At 35.1% G+C, this 23,802-nt stretch overlaps 1 protein-coding gene across 6 annotated transcripts in view; it reads left to right on the top strand.

Moving 5' to 3' along the window:
- Positions 1–23,802, top strand: part of LOC106162140 (uncharacterized) — a 67,248-nt gene that overhangs the window by 23,820 nt on the left and 19,626 nt on the right. For all 6 annotated transcript variants that reach the window (XM_013539285.2, XM_013539288.2, XM_013539286.2 and 3 more), the window contains 2 exons: positions 18,941–19,102; positions 19,774–19,938. In XM_013539285.2, the coding sequence (XP_013394739.2) occupies positions 18,941–19,102; positions 19,774–19,938 (327 nt within the window). The remainder of the gene's footprint in view (positions 1–18,940; positions 19,103–19,773; positions 19,939–23,802) is intronic.

A 23,802-nucleotide genomic window follows, 5' to 3' on the forward strand; every position in this document is an offset into this window, starting at 1 on the left:
CTGATCCTGACGAATCATGCCGCATAAAGGTTGCTTTTCTCTGGGTGCACCAAGTCTGTTTGTCTGACCCAGTGGACATCAAATTGAAATGATGGAGTGAACATAAGTTGTTGTAATTACCTTGCCATCTGCCCACTAGGTGGCAGTTATTACCCGACAAGGGTCAAAGGAGAGAAGCTCTGTGTAAGGTAATGCTGCCTCTCTGCCTCTATTGCTGCAGGCTGCAGACTTTATGGGAAAACTAAATGAATATTTTGAATATAAAACAAAAAAATGGATGGAAAAGAAGGGAAAAAAACTCTGCACTTTTTCCAGCAGTCAACTGTACTGAGCATAATGAGAAAGTGTTTTGGGCAAAGAGCTAACAGCCTTAAAACTTAAGAGTTATGGTGACCCTCACTTACCTGAAAAACATTTTTTTAAATCTGGATTTTAACCACTTAACACAAAAACCGTTTGCAGTGGCCTTAACCAGCTACTGAGTTGTCTGAATGAAGACAACTCCGCCTGGAGCCAAGGCATCCTGACATCCTGAGGATGATACATTGACCCATGACATGCAAAACTCCAACAGCAAGTAATAAGAGAAGTGAGGTAGTTCAGGTGCACATTAGAAAGGGTGACATCTCACTCCGTTGGGGTCCCAACACTGCCATTCTGAATATTTTTTGTTTGCTTGTTTGTTTGTTTGTTTTTAAAGAGCGAAAAAAATCATTTTCTTGTTCATTGTCTTGAAATTATTTGATTTTTGTTTGTTTTTTGCATAAAGTAATTTTTGTCATTATTTTTCCCACCTCGACACTTTTTGCATGAAGCAACCTTAAATTTATTTTTTAAAAATATTTGTTTGTTTATTTTTTCAGTACTGATAGTTCTATTAATTCATGTCAAATATTTTATATTTGGAAGATATATTGTCTTATTTCATTATTTCTGAAAGGGTTTTCTCACATTGGACAAAATACCTGAAATGTTTTTTTTTTTTTATAACGCAGCTTGCCTGAGATGATTGAAAACAGATTAAAAGTGTCATTCTAAAACCCAAGGTCTAGCTAAATTTAGGCTTTCTTTTGTAAGCATTTGTATACATCAATCTTTTGAGAAACTTTATCCTTCTGTATATTTGTTTGTACACTATTGTATAGCACACCCCATTTCAGTTAGATAATACCAGTTTGATAATGCGATTGTGCAAGGCATAAATCCTACACTCTTTCTATAAAAGCGTGTGACGTAAGGAGGGGCAATGTGAAATCGTGTGAGAAGATATAGATTTCAGGTGGTCAACCCAAAATGAACACTTGTAGGGTGACACTATTGAACAACTCCAATGTGTCAACCATTCAAAATGCTAAGTGATCCAATTATTCATGCATACATTGCACAATTTAATGGGTCACCTGCAGTGTTGAATCTCAATTCACAGCTGTCCACAACTGAATACAATTATTAAGTCTAGACTGGCTGACCCAGGGCTTGACCACTGACCCAGGAAGTGAGTGACCAGTGCACCGTTCAGCCATTCTCATTTGATGTCTCTTTGACATGCACATTTGGCTCACTTACATTAAAATAATGAGAATGCACTTGATTTTTTTATGATTTTTTTCAATTATCTTACAATATTTTTTCATATTTATTATATCATTTTTCCAGATCATTTAATTAAAATATCATCTAGCCCGAAGTTTGTGAAGAATTACTTTTTGTAAGAAATATCTGTGTGAAAAAAGTTAAAAGCTAATGAAAATGTTGTTTTTAAGTGTGAGACAAGTCAGTTTTGAAATGAGGTGAAATATTTTTAATTGAAATATTTTTAATTGATAATTGACAAAAATTACAGTGGCTACGAAAAATATCTAAATCTGCTCAAAATATCAGTAGAAAGTGATGAGACTTTATACCAAAAAAAAAACTTGAAATGAGAGAATTATTTATGCATGTATTTTGTTCTGTCCTTGAGCACTTTAAATGGCGGTCTTGTCCAGTGCTACCTATCAATACCATTCATCTTTCTTTATCTCCCCTGCTGTGGTCATTTATTATGGATGACGCTTGACAGGAGATGGACAGAGGCAATCAATAATTTAAGTGTACTTAGTGCATATCTTTTTGTACACTTGTGGTTTCTAAAAGTTGAATTTATTATGAGGCAGGGTCAAAATGATGACTTTGAATGATAGATACACTTTGAGATAACTGTTGTCTGCATTCTTATGCACTCTGTCCACTCCTCCATTTTGTTATCATTGAATATTTAGTGATTCTTTTAAACAAAGTTTGAAACCTGAATTAATTTTTCAGAAAGAAATCATGTTTTAGTTTTACCTAGTTATAAAAAAACTTGATCTTTTTTCTCCCTGAGTATCATGTTTTACCTATAGATGGCGACTCTGTTTTCTGTAAGTATGAATTTGGGAGATAGAAATCAATATGTAAAAAATATCTCATCATGCTTATCTGTGGTTTTTAAAAGATAAACCTTTGCTGAAAAGTTATATTTTGAAACTGATCTTTAAATTATTAAGACCAAGGTGACTTTGCAAATTAAAGGGGTCAGTCAGTGCAACAGCTACTTTGCCATCTCTTAATCTAAGTATAGAATATCATCTTGACTTTTTTTGTTAATAATACACATGGATATTTTCTTAAAAGCAGTTATACATGCATGCTTTTATTTAATGTGATCCAGTGCCTCTGTGAAAAAAAAGGTAACTTTTCTCACTGGGTAAAAGCATGATTTATGACTTCATTACAATGGTTACAGCTATGAACCCCTGCCACGCCAATTTCTTGTAGGAAGTGTTTGCTGGTACTCATAGATATGTCAGCAAGCTTCATGTAAGTGCTTTCAAAAAGCAAGACAGTTTTTGAGAGGAAAGGGGCTGGTTCGTTTTGATGCACTTATTTTTTATAGCTAGAACACTTTTTCTGCAGGGAAGTCAAATGGAAGAGAGATGTGTTAAAAATGAAGTTTATTTTAATAAATAATTGATAAAATAATAAATTACTTGTGACCACTTTGTCAAACAGTCAAATATTTCTTAATTTCTTATTTAAGATTTCTTCATTTATAATTACAATTTAACTCTCTCTCTCTCTCTCTCTCTCTCTCTCTCTCTCTCTCTCTCTCTCTCTCTCTCTCTCTCTCTCTCTCTCTCTCTCTCTCTCTCTCTCTCTGCCCTAGGCATGATTGATAAACATAAATAAGCTAAATAACAATTTATTGAAGTGCTGTAGATCCATTCGTGTTGACAGGTGAGGAGACAGTTATAATTGTTGAAATGTTAATACTCGGGTTAGCAATTTGCCCTAAGTGCCATGACTGGTAGCTTCAAAGGGGCTTGATCCTTGGTACAACAATGATATTACAGAAGATGGAGCATTTCAGGGATTTGTGATCTACTAATGTAATAGATACCCTCTCATGAATTGTAACTCTGCACACTCACATGTCACGGAATCACGGCAACTGTTCCATTTGTAAAAGTATCTTAATGAATCTGCTCTATATATGACAAGTGCATGTCCTAAGCTAAGGGTTTGTTCAGCATAGCAGACAGTGATCTTATTAAGTGAAAAACCCTGTATCTGAAATTACTCAGATGATATTTCACAGCACCTGTGCCCTAGAAGTATTAGTTTAAAATTCAGGGGCTGATTATAGCTTATGAATACATGACATAACAGTATACGTAATTGCTAAACCTTCGTCATGCCATAAACCATTCTTGCAACTGTGCTGTGTAATCGTGTTTATATAGTATGTTTTATTTCAAATGTATATTAGAATTTTTTTAAGTGATTAATCCTTAATCTCTGTCACATATCTGTTATGTAACTTGTAGTTTGGAGAGCCTACAAATGTACCTATGTACCATTTAGTGATCAATAAAGATTATTATTATTATTATCTATATGTTGTAGACTAGGAGGGGATAGGCAAAAACACATGAACACCTTTAAACAGTATATACCATGGAGAATTTCAGTTGTGCCTCTCTGCTCCAAGGACAGAGAGAGATGGCATGAAAGGGAAGGTGTCTCAAATGTATATTTCTTATTCATGTAGAATGGTTTGGCAAAATAATTAGCATCAGGCAAGATGATTTTGTGCAATATAGTTTCAACCTGATTGAGTTTTTGCTAATTAATTTACACTAGTTTATTGAGCATGTCAGAGAAAAAATTACAATTGCAATTAGAATTGTACCTAGATGACAGTAAAATCTAAAAACCATATTCAAAAAGCCAATAATGTTTACAGAATAAATTCTGCTTGATTTTTACAGTTGTATTATAGTCTTAGTTTAATAAAGATCAGATAAATAATGAAATGTACTTTTAAACTATCACAAAAGTATTAAAGCATAGAGGGAGGTAAAATACTATAAATCATCACCCTAAGTCAACTTTATGCAGTTTATTGCATGAACTGTTTATAAGTTACTTCATACATATTTTGTCCTATGTCATCCACTTCCCATGTTTAAGGATGACTCAGGCAAATCTTCATAAGATATCCAATGTCAACACATACCTTCTTTTGGTGAAAAAGGTCAAATGTCTGGGTTAACTGAGGCCAAAAGGTCAGCAATATAGAAGGTTGTGGCTGGGTTTATACACCAAGGTTCCAGTCCATTGCATTCAGAGTTCTATACAGTCCTGGTAGATTTTTTAAACAGGCCACTGTAGTAGTGAATGAAATTCTTTTTGAATAAGAACTGCATTTTTTTTCTGTAGCACCTTTATTGATGTAGTCTCTTTGGGGCCATTTTTTATTTTGATTTTTATTTATTTGTTTGTGTTATTTTTATAGAATTTGGGGGGAACTTGTGCCATTTTCTGTGAACAAATTTATTAAGTGTGATATTACAGTAAAAACTTTTAGATAAAGAGTGAAACCTTCCATTTCTCTCCAAGATAACTGGAGCTCTTAATCTTTCCAAAGGACTCCTGTTTACTTAACGTTGGATAAGTAAATTAAAGTGTAACTATTCACCCTTTTTGTTTTATTCCCAACTCTTTTTTTTCCTCCAAAAACTCATTGCACCATTTCCCCTCTGCTGTTATCTTCCTCAATTTGTATGCTGAGAGCAATCTTCTTACCAGCTTCTTCAGGGATTTCAAACAATGAATATGCCTCTAAGCCTCATTCATTTGCATTCGGCCAATCAAAACTTGCTTCATCCATTTAAGCCTACAATATATATTAATATTATATTAATATTATATAATCATTTATTTTTATATTATTATATTCTTTAGAATTTGAAAAATTGTAGAAATGAAAGTATAATTGTATTTTAATGTGTTTACTTTGGAATTGGCATTAAGGAAATGTGATTAAAATAACTGCAGTAAGATGGTGGCAGTGACTTCTGAGTATTACTTTGTAGTTATAGTTGACATGAACCAGACCCAGAAGAAGGTGTATTTGCTCAATGTTATGTTTTCAGAAGAGGATATTAGCACAACCATTTGCACAACTGTTTTAACCTTTCACCAAGCATGCTCCTGATTTTCCAAAGTGTTTTTCTAGCTGTTGTTGGAGATATCATTTTCAATATTACAAAAGATTATCAACACAGTTCACTTAAGATGGGACCTGCAGGTTCCAGTGGAACATGTACCAGTAGTGTAGGCAAGAGTCATGTAACATGAAGTGGAATTTTAAACAGAACTATGTGCCATTCTGCCCCAGCTCTGCCAGGAGCTCCAGAGGAATTGCCTAATAAAGGTACACGGGTTCCAAGGGGAGAGGTCCTTGTTCGTAATAACAAAAAAATTGAAAACTCATTGCACCATTTTCTCGTTCGGGAGCAAGAAAAATAGCTAAGCATGCCGAGATCTGTGAAGTTAGAATGCCTGGCAGGCACTATGTTTATGCTCAGTGTTTGGAAAATATTCTTCGTAAAGTTTGCAGTTGGCATTGACTTTGTTGGTGGTTTTCAAAGACGTCAGCAGGCAGAAGGGTAGATGTTCCTTAGGACTTACATTGGAGCAAAGTAGGATTTATTGTTGAACAGCAGAACTGAGGAAGGAAGTGGATACAACAGGTTTGTTATTGTTATTTTCTTTTTATTCTTTGCAGCATTATGTTTCTCTTTGTGTATCCCAAATATAAGAAAAGAAGCATTGGAATATATGATTTTCCAGTTGAAATATTTGGTTTACTTCTTTGTGAACTTTGACCCAGGGATGCTTCCTGATTTGAACCAAAAGAGGGCAGCCCGTGTCAAGTTGTGGCAATATTATTGAACCTCAGATAGATACCTTGTTTGTTTTCAGTCTACATCCTTATCACATCACTGCGATAAAACAGTACTTATTACTTTATTCCAGGCCAATTCCACTGGCTTGTTTACCTACTCTCCTGTGTAGACATTCCTATGGCTACTAAACAAATGACAGCACTAATTCAAAGAATCACTCCCTGTCATTTATTGGTCATTTGGCTGACCAAAACAAACACTGTTAGCACCTGTGGCTGGTGATAATTTATTTCCCACCTGACTAATAGTGCCAAAGGTTTGACCAGAGGTCATTTTAGATTGACTATTAATGGAACCAAAAGCTTGAACTCTAGACCTTCCCTTATTGTGATCAGAGTAGAAAGTCAATGTTTTGTATTCATAATGATGCTACTTGACTTAAGGGTTTTATGGGTTGATACTCATAACACCGAATAATGGCCCAGATTGTTATTAATAGTCCACAGTGCTCTCCACTCACAGAGAACTTTATAAAGTTGTACGAAGTAGAGGTATGCCGGTTATTGCATTAAATTAAATACAGGCTGGTTAATTTTAAAAGAAAAGGACAACTCACTAGAGAATGAATAAACTGTGTATGTGTAAGGTCAGAAGGAAAGTTGCTTTTCTTTATGATATTATTTTTTATGACCAGTGCAGCAGTGGTTTGTTCAGAGGGGGTAGTGGTGGATTATGGAACAGCAAGGTGATAATGTCAGCAGTTACTGATGGATGAGGATGAATGATAGGAGAGTAAGGAGATAAACAATAACAGCCATGTGGTTACCAGCTTGTGAAATACAGTGGGAGAGAATTAATTGCTGAAAGATTTGTTTGGTCCGGGTCTCTGTGCTATGTGCAGTAATTATGTTTCAGTCAACGGGGCCCCTGGAACCTTCCCCACTTTTGTTGAATCTGCCCTCCCTTGAAGCTGAAGTAAAAAAGTAATCTTGGGTTATTAATCATGGTTTAGTGTCACGAAAGCAATTGAAAAAAAACTCAGGTAATTGTGCAGCTCTCAGTCCTGTGATCGGGACAGAGCAAAGGGCAATTTTTTCCAGCAGAAGAACAGAAAAATTTGGATAACCCAGACAGACCTGTTCATAAATCATGTGCACCCTACATCTGAAAGATATGCAGAAGGCGGGGTTGTAGGAGAACATGCAAGAGTCGGCTGGGGCCCCAAGATTTAAATCTTCAAACACTTCCCTTTTATTTAATAAAAACCTAACTGCACCGTAGATGAAAAAAATCGGGGCCATACATAAACTGTTTATTTTCATTCTGATTGATGCTAAATAGTCCTCCCAGCATGACCTCTGCTGCTTTTTGAGAGAGATACCCTATCTCGTCTTGACCCTTTAATCGGGAAGTAATTGAGTGAACAAGACACCTCTTTTGTGGTGGATTTATGGCCCAGGCAGCCCTGCTCTGCCCCTGTGCCCACTAGAGGTGGAAGGCCGACAGGTTGATTTGTAGCCCCTAACCCCCAAACACTATATTAGATCCTTTTTTCCAAGGCTGGTTCATACTCAGTGTCTTGAGATATACATGTCTCTGAGTAGAGCATAATGAAGTAGTCAACTTCTATGAATAGCCTTGTGGTTTTGATATGCATCTTTTTAGTAACAATACAGAACAGTGGATTTTTTAAAATAAGAAATGCAGAAGAAAAACATTCTAGATGGTTAATTGATAAAGATGACTATACATTTGCATAAATGCTAATTTTTAGAGGTTCTTTTTTATCTTAATCAAGATGACAAAGATGTGGAATTCAGTTGTCTCCATTTCATATGGTGTACTGTGTCTCAAAAATATAGCAGACTCTGTGAATAATTTTTCAGCATGTTTTTCCATAGCTACGTGATAAGGAAAGGTTATCATCCACAATCAGTGTTGTACACCTTGATTTATTTCACTGGTGATAGAAAACACAGCAAAATAATGGGCACAGATGCCAAAGTTATAAATTAAAGTTAATTAGCTGTGGTGTGCTCTGTGTTTTACATTTGATGGGAGTTATCGCTTGTATACCAGCTAAAGCAATGAATATAGCAAAGAAGAACATCAGAGAGTTTTTTTAAAGATGAGCTATACTTACCCTCTTGGTGTTGATGCATTTATGTGAATTACAATGATAGAAAATCAAAAGAAGGGTAAAAAATAACCCTTACATAAATTCATCCATATTTTGACACAGGTATGAAGGTAAAAATCATTGGTAGAAGATTAGCCCTTATTTCTCTTTGGTGCTAAATAAATTGCTTCCATTTTCACCTGTTTTTCAGTTTCGGTCCATTGAAAAAATCTCTCCCTTGGCTCCAAGTGTAGGACTGCCTGACGCCTTAAAGAGAGTAAATAGGCAGACAGAACTGTGTAGAAATTAATCATAGTAATCCCAAGGCTCACCCCCACCTAGACTGAAGCTCAGAAAAAATATATCCAGTATTTAATATTGTAAGGTACCATATAAAGGTCGTAAGGCTTTTTCAATACATGAAGATTAAGTAGTATGAGTACAGAATTAACACATTTTTGTCGGGTTACAGGTAGAAGTTTCCCCATCTCCAGGGTTCAACAAACTGTTAAAATAGACCTGAATTCTTTTTCACTAGGAACATGTATAAAGTTTCCCAGCCCCCTTGTAGTCTAAGATTAGGCCAAACACAGCGCAGCATTAATACTGTATATTTCAAAAATTTGCAAAAAAAAAAGTGAGAAAAAGTGACATGGGACAAACTATTAGCTCTAATCTCACAGGATTAGTGAAAAGAACTTACACAATATTTGGATTGAAAAAAAAGAAAGTTATTAAGTTTGCTGTTCCTTGTGTCATTTATGCATAGGAGAAAGATTTCAACACAAATCATGTCCATTATCCCACAAGCTGGGTCTTTTCCATAAAGTTCCCCATAGTTAACAAAAGGGTGGCCTTTTTGACACCTTGGGGCATTGACAGGCTGGTCATTTTATGGTCACCTCTGACCTTTCTGGCTCATTAATTGCGCCTGAACAGTAAATGCCAATGGATCTCAAAGATGGCCAATCCTTGTATTGGTGAATATTTGATGTTAAACTGTTACTGGTTATCTACTTAGAATTCTGATTTTCCCCAGTACTAAAAAAATAAATAAATAAACATTGGCTTGAGATTTTCTAATTGGGTTAATTTCTTCGTGCTGTTTTCTTTTTTTTTTTTCCACCATGTTTTTTTGCTTTAAAAAACAAGTTTGTAATCATGACGTTTTTCCATTTAGATAGGATTTTGTCATGTTGTTATTTACACTTAATGTACAAATAAAAATTAAAATGGAAAAAAGTTAAAAGAAAAACCTCCTAACCACTGCTGCCTCTACATAAGTTGTGACAGCCTGCCTGAATATGTGACATTGCAGCCGACTGTTTCATTACAATTTCTAACTGCAGGAAGTCAATCCACCCCCCCCCCAACTGTCTGCTGTCATTTTAAAGGAGATAAGTCACCTGCAGTTAGATTTGCCTTCTATGGTTAGAAATCTTCATTTGTACAGTTTGCTAAGATATTAAGTTAAGTTGTCATAACTTGTCTGGAAATGCACCCACTGACTGAGCTAACCACATCAGATGTTAGGGTTTGATACAGTAATGATGGATGTATTTATGTCTAAAAATGACAAATGGCTAAGTTTTGGTATTAATGCTTTTGCTGTATTTAAATAATATATTTCTTTTCAAAGTATATGCAAATCTTGATCTCCACACACTTTTGGCAACTTAAGGGTGAAAGGTGTGCCATTTGAATTAGAAGATGGAACTGATGGTTGACTGTAAAAAAAACAATTTTGCTGTATTTTTTATTTCAGTATATCATTATATAAATAAAATGCTAAATCAGTGCCATTATTTTAGAACTAAAGCAGTATATAATCAGATAACAGGTATACACTATATGGTTCCTAAGACCTCTCTGTCTTCCTGACTGGTCAAGAAATCATAAAACTCCCATAATTAAGAAGGCCCAATTATTTCAGTAGCCTGAGGTTGGTGAGACTTGCTTCAACCACTTTTCTGTCACCCTGGAGGGTGTAGTAGGTAATAATTTCATAATTATAGTTGAAGTATTTTTTTAAACAAGTGGTATACCCTTAGTCCCTTACATATTAAAATCTATTTGCCATTTTAAAATGGTTGATATTGGTGTTTTTTAGGTACTGTTGGGTTTGAACTACAAAAAACTGAAGCTCTTAAATTAGATAATGTGTATATTTCATTTTGTTTTGTCAAAGGTTTCTCCTGATGTGAAGATGAAGTGCCTTGGGCAAGTTAAAAGCATTTTATGGGTGACTAAGTTTTGAATATTTATTATGTGTATGTTTGACAGAATGTTAGACCCCACACCTAAGGTACAGGAAACTTGTGCATGTGTTCTTTTAAATGCTCTTCTCTGGCATGACACTTGGTACAAAGAACAAAGGGGAATTTAAAAACTTTAATCTCTTGTTTAATTTCACAGAAATTTGCTTGTGAAATGAAGTGAATCCCCTTCAGAACTTAAATGCTCCACTTCACAGGATCAAGCAGTTCCTTTTTTTTCTTTTTGTGTTGAAATATAGTTTTGATAGTCTGTGCAATAGCTAGTCACTGGTAGTGCTAGGGTCCTAATATTTAAATCCTTTGGAATAACTTGAGCTGTATCTGTAAATAATTAATTTACAGTGAAGCTGATGTAATTATATAAACAGCCTGTTTTTAGGTTAAAAACTGCTGGATTTGAGTCATTGTCTTCCATTTTAGCTCCATATGAATGTGCTGTGAATAGCTGCTGCATGCAGTAATTGTGCTGAATTTAGAAAAACAGTTGATGATAAAGGAGCATGCATATTTAACTTTAAAATGCACATTTTATATTCATGGTAAGCTGTAAGCATTATCCAAACCCTCACTTCTAAAGTTGTCTAAAAAGCACAGTGCTTTAGCTTAAAAAAAAAAAAGAAAAAAGGACTTGAAAATGAGCTGTTTGATCCAGGTGTTTTATACCTTTACAAGTATCCAAAGTGAAGTGTCAAGCTGTGCCAGTGTCTGTGTTAAGTGTCATCATCATTAATGGGCCACATTTTGTGTTGTAATCTAGCTTATTACAAGGCTCTCCTTTGACACTAACTACTCAAGCAATGTAAGGAGGGCATCAATACGACTGACCCGCGCCCAGCAAGATTTGACCTTTTTCTTGTGAGGATAATGAGAGTTACTGAAACCTTGTTAGTGTTTTTTAACATGCCAGGGTCTGTTAAAACCTTTTTGATGGGGTTTCCATCTGGCAGAGTTCTTTTTGAAGGCAACAGGATCTGTTTCATTCAGTGTCAGTCCTATGCATCTTAAACATCACTCACGAGGTACAGAAGTGGCTCAGGTTTTATGACATCCTTTGCAAATGAATTTTTTTTCTCCTGATTGTGGAATCTTTCAATAACTTTTTGCACCTGGTCTTTGATAAAAAATGATTGAAAATGGCTGATTTTCTTGAAGAAAAAAATTCAGGTTATTTTTTAATTAGAAGGCACTATAACCCATGGCATTTGGTGGTGAATTGTTTTTTCTCTCTTTTAGAGAAGAAGAAATTCAACAACCTGAAATAAATTGATAATCAACTCCCTGACAAAAGCGTTACAATGCCAAATGGAATAAGAGCAAGACCTTTTTTATTTTCCACATTTATTATTTGGTTGTCTACAACAGCAAAACAGACATTTGAAATATATCCCTAGCTTGTATGTAGTGGAGTAACTGGTAGTAGTGCAGGAGAAAAGCTTGTTCTTGGTGATCCTGCATGTCAGAGCCCCAGTAGGTGACCATGTCAGCTCATAGATGTGCAGAAAACAATGGGGCTTTGGTTTTGTTCTGGCTTTTGGTGTGGCTGAAATTCTACCATTCTTGAAGCATGAATTAGTTGGATTTCCTCAAGTTAGTTTTCCCTTCAATTTGAGTAGGTCAAATTATTGGGATTTCTCTTATAGCAGGAGTTCTTTAAATTGTGCCCAGCCTGACAAGTGTTGGGTCTGTTTCGTGGCTGCGGGATTCATCAGTTTGGTATTCTACAAAATCTCTTGTAGAGAGGCCACATTGACTCCATAGGTTATGGTATGGTGAGAGGTCTGTGAGCTATGCCCTCCTACCTGTATTAACATGCCCTTTGGTATCAGATAAAACTCAGGAATAGTGGATGGGGGGCTTTTTAAGGGAGGTAAACACAGTCTTCATTTTGCAGGTTAAAAAAAATACTAATTTCCTTACATTACATACAAAAGAAAGACAGAAAAGTCAGAAAGTGGTGTCAGCTGACCAGTGGTATTTCCTTAATGCAGGCAATTTCAATCTGGGTAGGTTTCTTATGTTGCACTTCTAAGTCTTATTAGAGGCATTTGTTTAACTAGTCTTTCACCAACTGTTTGACCTCCCAACTTCTATTGCCCTGACTTCTGATCCCATTCGGGTTATTAACACAACACAGAATAATAGGACATGTTGATCAAGGTTAGGCTTCAGCTTGAACTTTTCTTTGTAGGCACCACAGATGCCTTGCAGCCATACACAGAGTCATGCCCCAGACCACTTATCCTTCCAAAACTTTTCAAAACTTGTCAATAAAGTTGAGTCAATTCATCTAGTGAGCTGAAAGGGAATCAACAAATGGTGTATGGGAGCACCTGTATCGGGTCAATCAAGATTCGCTGTATTAAGTTGCTCCTCCGTATGGGAAGTGTCATATTTATACTGTTTTGAGCCTGAAAGGTTGGCAATTGCCGAGGTCGGAAATTGGGGAAGAATTACCACAGGAAATGGTGTGTAAAACCCAGGAAAGAGGGACTTATTTTCAAAGTTGGCACTAGATTGACAAAGAGGGATCTTCTCAGTTGGCAGAAGTTTCCTGTTGTCTGCTCAAGATGTTTTTTTCTCTGTCTGTCTTTTTCTTTCTTTTTTTTTCTTTTTTCCCCCTTTTTCTTCCCTCCTGGCTTGTGCTATAATTTAGAGCCATTATTAACTCAGGCCACAAAATAGCACAGTAATTAGAATCCAAGCTGGTAAAAGATATATATTTGATTAAACCCAATAACAACAATTACTGAGATGGAAAACAGAAAATGCTTCCTATCCCATGGAATAACATCACATTGTTTCTGTCCTGGATTCCTAGTTCATGCTTGCTGAAAGTCTAGGGTTTTTTAGTTTTGTATGTTCCCCATTTGACATATAGTAAGATATGTAGAGAAAAAAGATATATTAGATCTTCTATTTTTGGATCAGAGTGCCAGGAATAAATAGACAGCTGGTTGTGACTTTGAGCTATGATAAGAATCCTTTGAGCACATCTCCAGTTATTATACCTGGAACTGCAGAGGATTTCTCCATTTATCAAAAAATGGTCAAATTCAATTGTACAATTGAGGTAAATAATTTGTTTTTTGAAATTTATTTTCTGATTATTGCTGTGTCAAAACCCTATTTTCTCATTGTTAAAGTATCTGAAGTCGGACCCCTTACACATGTATCATAGACTATTTTTCACAAGTATCCATCCCTACCTTGAGTTGAGGGAAATACAATTAAAGATATTTCATTTTATACAGTAGCAAGAAATTGAATTATAGAATTTATACCCTTGATCAAGATTGGTGTAAAATATGTTTTTATCAGGCCTTGTTCAGAAATTGAATTGTGGAATAGTATATGGTTTGTTATGTTTACAAAAGAAATGATATGCAATGGTTTTAGTATGGACATAGTTATCTGAATAAAATTTAAATCTAGGATATGATGAAAAATATTACTAGAAATTGTAAAAGTAGTTGTTTATAATGAGAATTTTTATCTGTACAAAGATGATGACCATGTATAAAATACTAAACTTATAATTGGCGCCCATTTAATTTCCTTGTGATAAATATTTCTGAGAACACAATGATTTTTCTTTCACTTTTTTATATAGAATGTAGTAAAAAGATATGAGCAGCCTTGTGGAGAAAGGACAGAATGAGTTCTTTTATTAAAGTTTATTTTGTTGCTTCCTTTACAATATTGATAAAAATGCATCCCAAGAAATTATGCTGTTTAATTTCATAGCAGAAATGAACGTTTCAAGCGAAAAAAAAAAATCTGAAGTGCTAATTTAGAGATAATGGTTATCTGTGCTTGACACCATTTGTATGCAAGGCACAAGCACAGTAGTTATGTCTTAGTAGCTAGGGCCCTTTGTTTACTATAGGTGGGAAGAAATGTGTTTGGGGGCAAGGAGGCAAGATTTATTACCTCTGTGATCCTTACCTGTGTTTACCTGCTGTCTAGACAGTCCTGAATTTACAATGGCCTAATTAAGAGTTGACATGATCAGGAGAGATGAGGGGAAAGAAGAGGGGGGCATTCAGGCTAGACGTTTCATGAAATTCAGCATTACAGTATTAATTTTTCACTCTGCAATTTTATTAATGGTACCGAATTAATGATCGTCTCAGAGAGATATGACATGATCGTAAGAATTGTAGTGATAAAGGAAAAGAACTGAAATGTCAATTATTTATCACACATGCATGTTTACATACATATTTTTTGTATTATTATTAAAATAATTATTAATAATATTATAATTGCAGCAGTGCAAATTGTCATAAGAGTCCTGATGAACTATGTCTACTGACAGATTTTCATGATTAGGAGATATGGTGGGAGATATATGGGAGAGATAAAGCTGGATCAGCCATTGTGGTGAAGTTCTGTTCCGTTTTCCTGACCACTTTCATGCATGAGCCTTGGGTTTAGTTGTGGATTTAAAATGCTTTGAAGGGAAAACATTAGGTATGGGATAGGTGAATGGCCAGGTAATTTTACCTTAGAAAGAAGGGTAATTGTTGTGGTATTTAGACTCATAAGTGCATTGTAAGTTGCATCACGCACTTGGGCCTATTTCCTTGTAGCAGCTGATTTCTTTCACATATCCAAATATTTTGTTAATCCTCAACAACTAAACATGGTACTGTTCTTGCGAGCAAGAGAGCATATATCTTACTCTTAGCAACTGAATGATTGAATGATTATCGTGAGGTCTAGAATTTGTACAAGTCGCACACCCTAACCTTTTAGTGAGCTATTTGTCAGAGGTTGTGAAATATTAGCTGCATTTACACATATTTCAGATGTAGACTTGAGTATCTGAGCAATCTCATGCCTGGTAAAGGGCTACCACATAAGGGCAGGCTAGTATAACCTCGGCACATTCTAGACACCCCAGTTTTAACCCACAATTGCTACTTGGCGACCAGCCAGTTACCAGGGGCAGGGAAGTCAAATATATGCTAACCTCCTTCACAGCTGCAAATGTTTTTTTTTTTCTTTTTCTTTTCTTCTTCTTCTTCTCAGCAAGATGCATGTTTTGTGTTGGTCATGTTTCATGTGAGAAAATTGATTGTGGTGTATAAAAGTGATGAAAGGGATCAAATGATTTTGATGAAATATATTGAGAGATTTACCATTTTTAAAGCCTTATGGTTTCTACAATCATTCACCGGGATGAAGTCAAACCTGGATATATGCTTCTGTTGCATTTGGTCAGCGTTGAAGAAAAATAATAAACCACATGTCACAACTCTAGTCATGCTCTGCTTCAAAAACTGTTGGAAGATATTCAAAAATTCAGAGCCAGTTTTACTATGAGAAACCTTTCAGCCGCCAGTTGTTTGAATCCTATAAATTCAGCAGGACAAACCCTTAAAATTCAGACGAGACTGAAAAGTGAGTCACCTAATTCGCAATTTTCCCCATTGTGTACATGGAGGTATCACGAAAAGGCAGTACAGGTTGTCATGTTTGATGACATTCTCCACCATATTGGTGGAACATTTTAAATCTGTATAATACGTGTGTCATTGTCATTTAAAGTCAGGGCTTGTCAGCATTTTTTTCTTCTTTTTTATGATGGAGAGAGCAACAATGAAAACAGACATTCTGTTTCTTGTAAAACCAGAAGTTTGAACCTATATTGAATCATAATGGTGTGCCTCTTTTTTAAAACCTTTACAAAGAAAAGCTACTGCTATTTAAAAATGATCTGTCATCTTCTAAATCTCTCATAATCAAATGAAAAAGATTTATAAAATGATTATGATGGAGGTAGAAACTGAACCAACTTTGTGTTGTTGTGAAATAAATAAAGGTCATGTTAAAATAGAACAAATTAACATATATATTGTTTTAATTTTCCAAAGGATGAAAATTACTTTTTCTTCTCTTACTTAAATGATAAAGTGACAAAATTATTGAAGTGCCTGATGGTCTGTCATATGAAAACTAACTACTTAAAGATATTAAGACATGCTATGTCTAAGTATGGATATCTTGAGTTGAATGTTGTGTATTTTGCTATCAAACATTAAATAAGATAAGGGCAATTTGACAGTTTAAAGACAAATTTTCTGTGAACCTGATATTGAGTTAATTGTTTTTCATTTTGATCAAAAATCTTAAGTACAACCTTAAGTTCTGTAATCCAAAAACTAAAAAGTAGGGTAATTATTGTTCTAATGAGTAAAAGTAAGTCTCTATATGGTTCTGCATGCTATGAGGCCATGCCTGCCACAAAATGGGTGCTTATCACAGATGTTTTATAAAGCACATGTCAACCAGTGCAGGTAAATTACTGAAGACAGTACAGGGGTCTAGGCTGATTTGATAAAACTGTTAAACTTAAAAAATATTTAAGTAAAACAGTGATGATTGCTAAGTATTTCAAAATGAAGCTTTGATTTAGATATTGTAAAATTCTGGACGGATTTTTTTTTTAAATTCATTTAGGTGGATTATTTTTATGGATGCATGAAATTGTTTGTAGAAGAGGGTATGTCCTTGGTTTTGTGTCATAGCTTTGCTTACAGGGCCAGCATATTTGCACGCAGAGGCACACACATGCACACTCACTATTCCATTTCAGTGTTCCTACGCGGAGACAAATAGTTCTGTGTGGAGCTTCTTGGTGGTCGTTGTTAGTGATATGATACATTTTTTGCTTAGAAGAAAAAATATGTTGGATATTTAGAGCTTGGGATTTGAAGTAATTAATAAAACATTGCTTTAACGTGTTAACATATGTAAGTGCCTATGCACCGGGTAACATTTGGCGTCTGCATTATTATCTTGTGACCTTTAGCCATTACGTCATGTTGCAGCCAGATTACGCACTAAAAAAGTTTTCAACAACTGTAGAAAATAGTTCCATATTTTGAAAAAGAAAAAAGAAAATAAATTTTATTTTGTTTGTTTATATTTTATAGGCAAAATTATATTTTTTCAGAAGATAAATTGATATATAATTTGAATCTTTGTATTTTTGACTGAACTAAAGTTGTACCAAATTTTGATATTTTATCACTCTCTCTCTATCTCTCATCATGCCTCTTTCCTCTCTTTCTTTTCTCTTACCTTCTCTCCATCTGCCCTTCATACACCTCAAAATCTGGCAAGAAACAGCATTTTGGTACAAACTGGCCTTTCGTGGCAGTCTCTGACCACTGGGGTCAGCTTCTGACCACAAAGGTGAGGACTTGTAATTTATCTAACATGTCTTGGGTTTCTCACCTTGTAAAAAGTCAATTACCAGGACATTCCCCACCAGCTGTGCATTGTATTTCTCAGGAAGTATTAGGTGAAGGTATATTTTTTATATCTGTCTAGTGTAGGTAATGAAGAAAGGTAAACTTTCTCCCTTTTACATGTCTTTATAACTTCCTTTTATTAATGAGGAAGTATCAGTAGAAATACCATTTGTAAATGGCTGTTCATATGCTACATTAAAGAAATTTTCAAATTACTTTTTTCCTCCAGGAATTATTTGGAAAAGGGTTAATGATTTAGTATAACTGACTCGAGACAAAGTTTTCAAACTTAACTTTTTAAGACGTATTAGGTGATATTGTTGAGAAAGAATATGCTCAACACAAACTTCATTGTTTATACCAAGAATACTGCTTACTCAGTATAAACTCTATTTTAAATTTCGGGTTTAAAACCAAAAATGTATTTTCATATTTACATTGTGCCTATTTCATGAGTGAAAGTTTTCAGGAGTATGCCTGATTTCAAGATGGTGTAAATGCAATGAGAATTTAAATTGAAAGCTTAGTTTTCAGGATTTTCAGTTTACAACTTTTACCCATGTCTTTTTAGAAAAAATCAACTTTGAGATAAAGGACTATGTACCTTTTGATTGGGGGGAACCCTAAAATTTTCCTTTTTTACTCAAAGGGTTCTGGTTGCATTTGGGGTGCCAGCAACAGTGATTCCTCATATTTCATTTAACCTTGTGACCAACATAAGCTGTCACAGTTTTTTAGATGAGAAATAAATAAGGAGAAAAATGTTAACTTCTACACTGGTGTTTTTGTTTCACCTGTGACTAGCATTCCTGAAAATCATCTTCGTTTTATTTTTTTTTATTTTTTTTTTTCAAACAACAGCAGAAAACTGTTACATTTACTCACTAATCAAAAATAAGATAAAGGCAAAAGTTTTGACTTTTGAAAAAATTAAAAGATATATTTGGTGGTCTTGTTCCTTAAGATTTACTGAAAAATATGAAATTTGCTGCATTTCTGGCCACTCAGAACAATGTTTATGACATGATATGAAATTAAATACTGATGTTTTCTCTCTCTCTTGGTCAGCTGGTGGGTATGTATACAGTTGGGGAGCAGGGACTGATGGTCAACTGGGTCATGGTAAAGGGGTCACATTCCTAGACATCCCTAAGAGGCTCCAAGAACCAGTGTTACAGGCCTGTGTGGTCCACATAGCTGCCTCTGAGGTCTACAGTGCTGCTGTCACAGGTAGGTATCTTTTTTCAGTTCTTATTATATTTATTCATATACCAGATGATAAGCAATGGAGTATATGCCTGTTACTTAAGTCTACAATTTTTCTTATCTTGTTTTCTATAAACATGTGTTTCGTTATCTTATTGAAAGTTTGTAAAACAACTGTGTAATTTGCAGTTATAATTTAGTTTCCTATGAGGAGGGTGGATTTAGCTTTAATACATACCTAAATTGTTGTTTCAAACATGGTTTGGTAACTCTAATGGCATTCTGCTGGTCATTGCATGTTTGAACTTCTATAATCTCTTGTTTGGCAGGTGAGATACTTGAACTGTCCAAGTTTATTAAACTTAAATATTTTTCCCTGATAACAAGCTACTTTCTTCCAAGACTAAGCCTTTGCCAAACACAATTCCCTGGACTAGAGACAGTATGGCAAGCTTAAATAGAGAAATTAAGTTGACACAACAGCAGATTGACCAATCTTGGGGAACTGTTAGAGAGTTAGCGTGTCATTTTGGAAGTAAAGATAAGAGGTAAAATGTGCTACAATAATCCAATTTGGGGGTAATACCAGCATTTGCCAACCCTTAATCATTGCCGCAGACTTTTTCACACACCCCTGGACAGGATTAGCAATATTTAAAATGAAAGTTTATCTAATTTGTTATCTGTTGCTTTAGGTGATGGATCCCTCTTCATGTGGGGTAAGAACAACCATACGATAACTTGCGACGAGCACCCAGCCATGCGTTTTTTCCAGCCGACACACGTAGACCCAGGGGGGCAGAGTATTAGAGAGGTGGAACTTGGAGCCTGGCATGCAGTAGCCATGACAGGAACACCAGGTAAAAGGAATTATAAAATAATGAAAAACAGCATTACTGTCAAACCAGTACAGATAGATTACGAATTGCTGAAATACAGTGCAGTTGTATATGTGATGGCAATGTGCTAGTTTTTATTTGATGTATACATCTATATGGGATTCAGATGAAATATTTTTAGTACATATTATGATTACATGTTTATAAATGTTGTCATTGCCACTACTGAACAAGTCTGTATAAATGCCAAACCATATTTCTGTTTTACTTAAAATTTACTGATGCTTTGTTTGGAAAGAAAAATGGTTCCTTTCAACTTGTACTAAAGTTATTGATTTTTTGTTTTTGTAGAAATCAACATGATCAAATTATTTTTACAAAAGAATATTTTTTCAACTATTTTGGCCATGTTTGCACCATAAGTGTCAAACCATATTGTTATTTTACTTCAAAACTTTTTAGATTGGCTTTGTATTTTAGGAAACAGGTCCCTTTTGAAAATCTCCACAGTTGGATTATTTTTATGAAAGTTTATGAAGTTTTGCATGTATTTTGGTGGCACTTGCCCCATAGGTGCTAAACCATATTGTTGTTTTACTTCAATTTTGCAGAGTGGTTTTATATGTTAATGGGGCAGGTTCCTTTTCAAATCAGCATTATCAGAGAATTTTTTCCAAAAGTTTTTTTTTTTTTTTGGTAAATATTGTTGCCATGTTTTTTGCTGTTTTGTGTCTAAATATTTGTCAGCTTTTCCATTTAGTATTTTGACATGTTTTTGTATTAAGGGGTCAGGCATTTATTATTATTATTATAACTATTATAAAATCAGGTTATCAATATGAAATTCATTGAAATTTTATTTATTTTTGACCCTGTCATTCTCTTTCTAATAAAACAGTTCCTGTACAATGTTTTGAAAAAAGGGTTCAGGCTAAAATACTATAACTTAAAAATTTAAAAGTACCCTTATCTCTTTTGCTGAACTTTTTGTTTTTCAAAGCCAAAAAAAATTTTTTTTTTTTTTTACCATACCACATGTGGTTGAACCTCGGATATGCGAGGAAGTAATTTGAACTTGTTTAAATGAAAACTAGAAGGTCCCTACCACCACAGCCTTATTCATGGAGGTCAGGAAGGGCCACACACTTTGTGTTGTGAGGGTTGACCTTGAGACCCAGACAGTTTTAGGCGGTGTAAAGGTGCTAGCCTCAACAAATGATACGGATCACTGGGAATCTGGCTATCATATATGTCCCTGTTGTATGAAGAGGGATATAAGGGAGTTGGATGAAGGATTGGTCTTTGTTATGCAAGTTCAGCTGGGTGTTCATGGAGTATTTAAGATATTGAGCCAGTTCTGTTTTTGGTTGTTGTGAAATGCACTGTAAGCTAAACTGATGTGGACTGCTTTTCACCTCAAAAAGTTTGCGTTGTCCAACAACATTTTTTCAGATATTATTGTTCCATTTCTGAATTTGAAAATATGACATGTAAATAATTGGAGAAAAATTATTCTTGTAAAGTGATGAAAAAAATGGGTAACAACAGTATCACACTTTTTTCTCTCTGTCAACTTGACAATACCTTATACCTATTCAAATTCTTCTTTCTTCTGCACTGCCCCGGGCTAGATTCAAAAAATTTGCATATGTCACTGAAATATGCACTATAGATAAGCTGAAGCTAGAAGACAGAGGGAGGGGGTCACATCCTCTATATCCACTCTTACATTGTGAATAACTTGTATGACTTGTTTGATGATGCCACGCATATCAGACAACAGAATTTAAGGAGAGCAGTGCCTTTTTATCTATTATTCTTGTATCATTGATTACCCTTTGAACATTGTTTTTGATCTAACGAAAGATTATTAGCTAACAATACATCCTCAACAACTGTGTACCTAGAATTTAAGCTGAAATATGTTTGTTATTCAGATGAGATAGCATTTTTTAGAGACTTACACCCAAAAGTTCCTTGGTTTACCTTGATAGAATTACCTCATCTTTGGGTTTGAGGCATTTACAAGTGTAGTAGTGTACCTTGACAGTATATGAAGTTATAATAACACTTACTGGAGTCCAGGAGGAGCATTAGCTGCCCCGGGATCACATTGAGTGCCCATAATACCAGGAGATAGAACACATCTAACTGTGTAATGTCTCTCATTTAGTCTCCTCAGTGCAGGTGCTGGGGAGCAGTTACAACATGTAATGATACAGCTACAGCATACAGCCGAGCTAGCTTTAAGGATGCTCTTGATAGCCTCTTATCTATAGGCCATCAGGGTGATGCATCATAAAAAATGGTACAATTTGGAAATGAGAATTTTTCTATAATACTGACATTTGGCCTGGTGATACGGGTGTCAAGGGTGGAATGAACAATTTGACCCCGACCCTAGATGTCATAAGTTTGCCACTCTGCAATTGTTGCAGGTCAAAATGGCATGACGTCCTGAGGTGTGGGTCTGCCTGATATGTCTATATTGTATCTGCTTTTTCTGTATGGTTTGTGTAATTACTGAGCTAGAACTTCATTCACCTGCTCTTTAATTGGATTAAGAGTCTTTTATCAGCTCCGGCAATACAGTGCTGACTGAAAAGAGAGGAGATAGTTATAGCCATCCATAACAATAACCTTTGACAGGTGAAAAAATGTTCCAGTGCCAAAATGAAAAATCACGGACCCTTGGGTCCAAGATAGTCATCGGGTTTCAGTATTGGCTACATCTTTTACTAGACGCTGGCTATTCAACAGTCGCCTGAGACCTAGGGGCTGCTGGTTTCCTTTTTTTGTAAGTGCTTCCCGTAATGAGAAATTTGAGTTTTGAAATGAATGCGAGGCAAACAAAACCTGCTTTGTTGGCGTATACATCTGGGAGTTTGCACAATAAAAGACACTTCTAGATGTAGTAAGCAGATATAATTGAAAAACCTTTTCAGTGTTAAGGTGACAAAGATATTTCCTGGGTGCAAATTAAAAGATTGCTGAGAAAGAATGAGTTTATTAAAAAAAATCATTGCAGAAATAGTAGCATTTCTCATTGATAAGGCAGTTGGTGGCTGTAGGGGGCCGGTCAGTTTGACCTTCAAAAGTAGATAATAAGTTTTATTAAATAAATGTCTCACAGGTATGCAAAAAAGAAATAAGATCAAGTGAACAGGTGCATCTTCTGAATTTACATCCTTTTTTATAACATTAAGTTAGGTCAAAAATAGTCTTTGGAGATGGTGGTACAGTTGTTTTAACTTCATTTATGAGAGTAGAGAATTGAAGACTTTTCACCAAGAACAATGGAAAATTCATAATATTGATAAGGATTTGTTTTTTTCCCTTAGTATTACTTAACATTCTTTTAGGACATGGAGCCTTGGGGGTCCCTTCTGTTCATATTTATATTTTTCTTTTAGATAAAATACATATGGTAAATCATAAATTCGTCTAGTGAACAAATATAACTTTCACCCCTTTTAGGCCCAATGTTTCTTAGTACATTATTAAGGAAAAGCCATTTAAAACCCCATTATTCCATGTGAAAGAGTAGAGGAAGACCTATCCCATTTTGGTTATTTGTTGAGGGATGTTAAACCTACTTGACTATACAGCATTTACCCATTACGGCACAGTGTATAGTTGAGAGCATTTGCACAGGCAGGTTATCATAATTTACTGCAATATCACATTTATGTTTAAATGCAACCTGATTTCTTGTTCATTTTCATCCTGATATTTACACTGGCTAATTCATCAACTCCAAGTGAACTATAACATAACAAGAGTGTTGGTTTTTCCCCATTAGAATCAGCTCTCCTGAAAATCAATGCCTGTCAATGCCTTCCATTCAGCCAGTGAGCATTGATTGTATTTGAGAAATTGTTTTCT

Source organism: Lingula anatina, chromosome 1 (assembly GCF_051362555.1).
Source record: "Lingula anatina isolate TDL-2025a chromosome 1, LinAna3.0, whole genome shotgun sequence".
In the NCBI taxonomy this organism is placed as follows: domain Eukaryota; kingdom Metazoa; phylum Brachiopoda; class Lingulata; order Lingulida; family Lingulidae; genus Lingula; species Lingula anatina.